Genomic DNA, 5,188 nt, shown 5'->3' on the forward strand with positions numbered 1-5,188 from the left:
GGGCACACGAGCGAATTTGCAAGTAAATAATCGCCGGCGTAAATAATCGGCCGAAAATATCTAACATTTTTTATACGGGCGATTCGTACGGGCGTACGAAATCGGCGCCGATGTGAACGGGCACACGGGCGAATTTTTCGAGCGATTTTAAAATTTGCCGCGATCGGGCGATAAAATACGCTCGTGTGCCCCTACCTTAAGGAGGAACCGTACGTGAACTAGCGCGATGTATTCATCGTGATTGCCTCCCCCCTCCAGACTATTCTCACCTCCGATCCGTAGTCAGGGGCGCCGTACGCTGCAGTCTCTATAGAGAGAAACTCCTGCAGGCTGACCTGCTTGACGTAGCAGTGGTAGCACCGCAGCCGCGGCTTCCTCCGCAGATACCCACCCACATGGTCCGCCTCCTCCACACGGAACCTGCGCGAACCAGGGTCAGATTAGCAAACCAGGGTAAGATGAGTGTACTAGGGTCCCCTCAACCCCCCTAACCCTACTCCTAATCCTGACCCTACCGCTAACCAGAACCCTATTCCTAACCCTAACCTAACTGTAACCCTCGCCTTAATCCTAACTATAACCCTATCCCTACCATTAACACTAACTCTAATCGTAACAACAGTAACCGTATCTCTAGCTAACCATATCATTAACCATAACCCGATATATATAGTACGTAAAGTACATCACACGCACACACTTGTAAACATGTGTGAATCATGTTCTCCCGATCATGCCATATGGCTTCATGTTAATAGTGCATATGTTAGTCATCATCGTCAGGAGTAAAAAGAGAAGACCACAACAACTTATGAAGCCATCTGCTATCTGCTTCATTCCCTGAGTCACTTTCGTATCTGTTACAACTCCCTCCACCGGCCAGATATTAGACTATAAGTATAAGCCAGCTGTTGAAATATTTTCATCACAAGCTTATCATACGGAGTCATCAAGGCAGGCTGTTCTGTTTGCTATATATATAGAGAGATAGGGGGTAGGGGGAGGGAGGGAGGGAGGGAGGGATGAATGGATGGATGGCTGGCTGGATGGCTGGATGGCTGGATGGATGGATGGATGGATGGATGCGTGTATGCATGCATGGGTGGATGGATGGATGGATGGGTGGATGGATGGATGGATGGGGCTATATACATATATGTATATATATATATATATATATTTATTTATTTATGCGTTTATATATATATACGCACGCGCACGCGCACGCACGCACGCACGCACGCATACCTGCTTTGTCTCAGACACGTACGTACCTTTCCAGGTCGAGTGCGATCTCTTCCTGCAGCTCCCTATTGAGCCCCTGCTCCCAGCTCTCTCCCTTGTCCACCAAGCCTCCGGGAAACCCAAGCAGTCCGTCAAACCTGACCTGCATCTGTGTGTGCAACACACGTCCGCGGGCGTTATAAAGTTAAAATATGCATAACAAAAGCACGCGTGCGTTATAAAGTTAAAATATGCATAACACAAGCACGCGTGCGTTACTAAAGATAAAATATGCGTAACACGCGCGTGCGCACGCAAAAACCGGATCGCATTGCTCGTCGAATGGCAAATAATTTGTTTTGTTTTTTAAATTCTTTACAGTTGTGAAATGCGATGACTGAGTTTCTCGCGTAAACAGAACCACATGATAGATATAGGTCACCGTATATATAGTTAATCATATCATAGGAGGGTTTTTCCAATTGGCAATGATTCAAGGTAAACCTTCTCTAAATAGAACTCGGTTGTTCCCTAGCTAGGTCAGCTGAAGGGGTCGTTGTAGCTAGACTTGTACTACAGAAGTGTACCCTAACCCTAACCCTAAACATACCTCATATAAAAATATAAACATATATAATACCAGGAGTTAATAAAGAAAAAGTTTGTCTTTATTAACTCCTGATAATACTAAACAACCTAAAACTACCTCGGGTACATATATATATATATTGATACGACAACGACCCTTGTCTTTATTAAATTGACTACGTCACGAATTTTCCATGGTAAAATTTGTAAAAAAAAAAGGACATTTTTTTACATTAAAAGTAAGATCTAACGTTACTAAATATATCCTCAAATTCTCACCTGATAAAAATGTTTTTGCGTTGGTTAAATTTGCAAAAATCTAGACGATTTTGTAATTTCTGTTGTCTAACACTATTCCCCCAGTACTGTTCAGATACTGACGTCTCTCTGTTTTTCACCGGCAAATTAGGGCATATAAAGAAGGTATCAGGAGCATATAATGACAAAGGTCATTATACGCTCCTGAAGGTATATAAGCATGAAAAGTAAACAGAAACACTAATTGTATTTTCATACATTTAATTTTGTACAAATAACACACAAATATACTAATTGATGGTGCTAGAAATTCGTGACGTAAACTCCTGATAATACTAAACAACCTAAAACTACCTCGGGTACATATATGTAGTACCTGATACGACAACGACCCTTGTGCCCTAGATCACTCAAGGACGAAATAGAACTGTGAAAGTCAGCGAATCAGTATTGAGTAAGGATCGAACCAGTAACGAGTTTAAATAAACTCCTTTATCTCCTTAACCTTTACATCAAGAGTACATAATAGAGATGGGAACCGATCTATAATCCTACGGGTCGTTGGTCCTACAGGTCGTTGGTCCTACAGGTCGTTGGTCCTACGGGTCGTTGGTCCTACGGTTATTAAGAGGGGTAGAGTGAATGCCAAAAAAAAATTTAAATAACATTTTTTATTTTTAAATGTACATTTTTTTAAATTTACATTTTTTTAAATTTAAATTTTTAATTGTATTTGACTCTGATGGGCAGTAAAGTTGAGTATGCGCAGTATACGTGGCTTGTCACTATGATTGAATTATGCACCAGACAGGAGTGGAGAAGGAGGAAGAAAATAATTCTTAAACTATTTCAGTGTCATTCACCCTTCATTTCATTCACCTACGACAAAATTTCCTTATGTTTTTGGTCTAGTTTCATTCACCTCAAAATAATGTCATGTGAACCATACACCAGTTTAAGAAGTACTGTGGGACACTACACAGTTTAAAAATTTAATTTATAAACAATTTTATTAAAAATTAAATTAACAAACAATTAAATAAACAAATTACGTGTGCCTGCGTGCACTGTAGGACAAACGACCCGTAGGACCAACGACCCGTAGGATCAACGACCAGTTGGACTAAAGAACGGTACTCATAGAGATATATATATTATCAGGAGTCTATCAATATTGATATATCGATATTATCAAGAGTAGATAATAACACATTGATGTGTTATTAATACCAAGTTATAATAAAGGTATTATTAGCCCTTGATATTATCAAGAGCATATAAAGAAGGTTTCTAGATATGCTCTTGATATTATGTACTCTTGTTTATATGCAGCTGTGGGGATCAGAGGGAATAGCTGTACTCTGATAGGGCAGTAACCTCCTTTATGTAGGACTGGAGGAATGGGAGAGAACAGCTACCATCGCTATTATAACGCCGACAGCTATAGGATATATACTTTATTTATATAGGACTGCATGCACAGGGAAAAGCTGTAACACTAACAGGATATACCTCATATATATATCAACAAGACAAATTTATCTTTATTAACTCCTGATATAATTTATATATATATATCAAGAGCTAATAAATACCTAGTGTACAACGGTATTTATTAGCTCTTGATATATATATATATATATATAAGACTGGAGAGAATAGCTGCAACCCTGATAGAATACGTCTCCTTTACATAGGACTGTTGAGATATAAAGGGGAAGACTAGTTACCATGACTGCTGCTCTGAGTGGAAACTTTCCCCAGAGTTTGTCGTCGTTGTGAGCGTAGATGATACAGTGTGCGGCGTGAGTGCACTCCTCGGGCAGATCCCTGCACTGCTGAGCCGACAGCTTCTCATACCCAGCATGATCCATGACCAGACAACAACTCCTGCGGGAGAACCAGATGAGACGGGATACCAGAGAAGTGTTGCCAAAAGGAGGTGTTGATCCTATTACCGCTGAGCGCAGATCTTGTGCGCAGTTCCGCGGCAAGGCGCACGCGACCGCGGCAACGTCCTACGACAGTATGCAGCGCTGGCAGCTATGGATCCGTGCGCCGAATCCTTATAGCCCGACGAGGCTGTGCTTGACTGACTGTCTATAGAGTCTTCTACGGTCTTCTAACCCTAGCAAGACCGTTTCTTGGAGCTAGGGTGAAACCTTACGTTAGAGAATCATCGGCGTACATAAATGAGACTGAGAGGGTCTATGTCCCCCGGGGTACTGCCGGAACGTACCCTGGGTACGGTACCGTCCGGTATACCGGAACGTACCCTGGTACCAGAGCATATAAATCAACTGATTTATATGCTCTGCTGGTACTATCAAGAGTAGATAATAATAATCAATGTTATATTATCTACTCTTGGTACTATCTAATATGCCAGCCCGTACCTCGCCTACTCCACTAACGAGTCTAGGGAGTCGCCTACGCCTACTCCCTAACCTAGTCCAAGATTCCTCTGACCAATGCCCACACCAACGATTTTGGTGGATTTGGTGTGGGTTAGGGAGTCCCCCAGGGTCTATGTCCCCCAGGGTACTATCGGATGGTACCCTGGGTACGGTTCGATATATCGGAACGTACCCTGATACTATTTAATATGCCGGACCGTACCTCGCCTACTCCACTAACGAGTCTAGGAAGTCGCCTACGCCTACTCCCTAACCCTAACCTTCACCCTCACCCTAACCCTAACAGATAGTTATACCAGGGTACGTTCCGATATATCGAACCGTACCCAGGGTACCCTCCGATAGTACCCTGGGGGACATAGACCCTATGAGCGTCAGTCATCTATTGATATGGTCGAGAGAGATTGCCAGCTATGAGTAAGTACTTTAGCAACGCAGAGAAGCTACCAGTTATTACCTCCGCGCAACAGAGTTGCAGGGAGGTAATGTGATGCCTCTCGTGTGATGTGTTCGTGTGTGTGTTCGTTGTGTGTGTAGCCAGCAGCGAGCCAGCAGCGATCGATTCAGCACCAGCTCGCCTTAGGGCGTCGAGTCAGCAGCAGCTCGCTCGCTTGCGCGCAACAATCAATATTTCAGCGATTCTACTACTACAAGCTAGAACTACTAGAAACTGCAAGTATGTAGGAGGTATGTACTCTCCG

The 5,188-nt window shown here is 42.8% G+C and overlaps 1 protein-coding gene across 2 annotated transcripts in view; it reads right to left on the reverse strand.

Annotated features, from left to right (window-relative positions):
* The window catches only part of LOC106812833 (U8 snoRNA-decapping enzyme-like), a 20,968-nt gene that overhangs the window by 1,571 nt on the left and 14,209 nt on the right, over positions 1 to 5,188 (reverse strand). For both annotated transcript variants that reach the window (XM_014816815.1, XM_014816814.1), the window contains exons 3-5: positions 3,801 to 3,960; positions 1,275 to 1,393; positions 270 to 420 (exon numbers count right to left, since the gene is read on the reverse strand). In XM_014816815.1, the coding sequence (XP_014672301.1) occupies positions 270 to 420; positions 1,275 to 1,393; positions 3,801 to 3,944 (414 nt within the window). In that variant the 5' untranslated portion in view covers positions 3,945 to 3,960. The remainder of the gene's footprint in view (positions 1 to 269; positions 421 to 1,274; positions 1,394 to 3,800; positions 3,961 to 5,188) is intronic.

The sequence above is a fragment of the Priapulus caudatus genome, unplaced genomic scaffold, assembly GCF_000485595.1.
Source record: "Priapulus caudatus unplaced genomic scaffold, Priapulus_caudatus-5.0.1 Scaffold691, whole genome shotgun sequence".
Classification (NCBI taxonomy): Eukaryota; Metazoa; Priapulida; class Priapulimorpha; order Priapulimorphida; family Priapulidae; genus Priapulus; species Priapulus caudatus.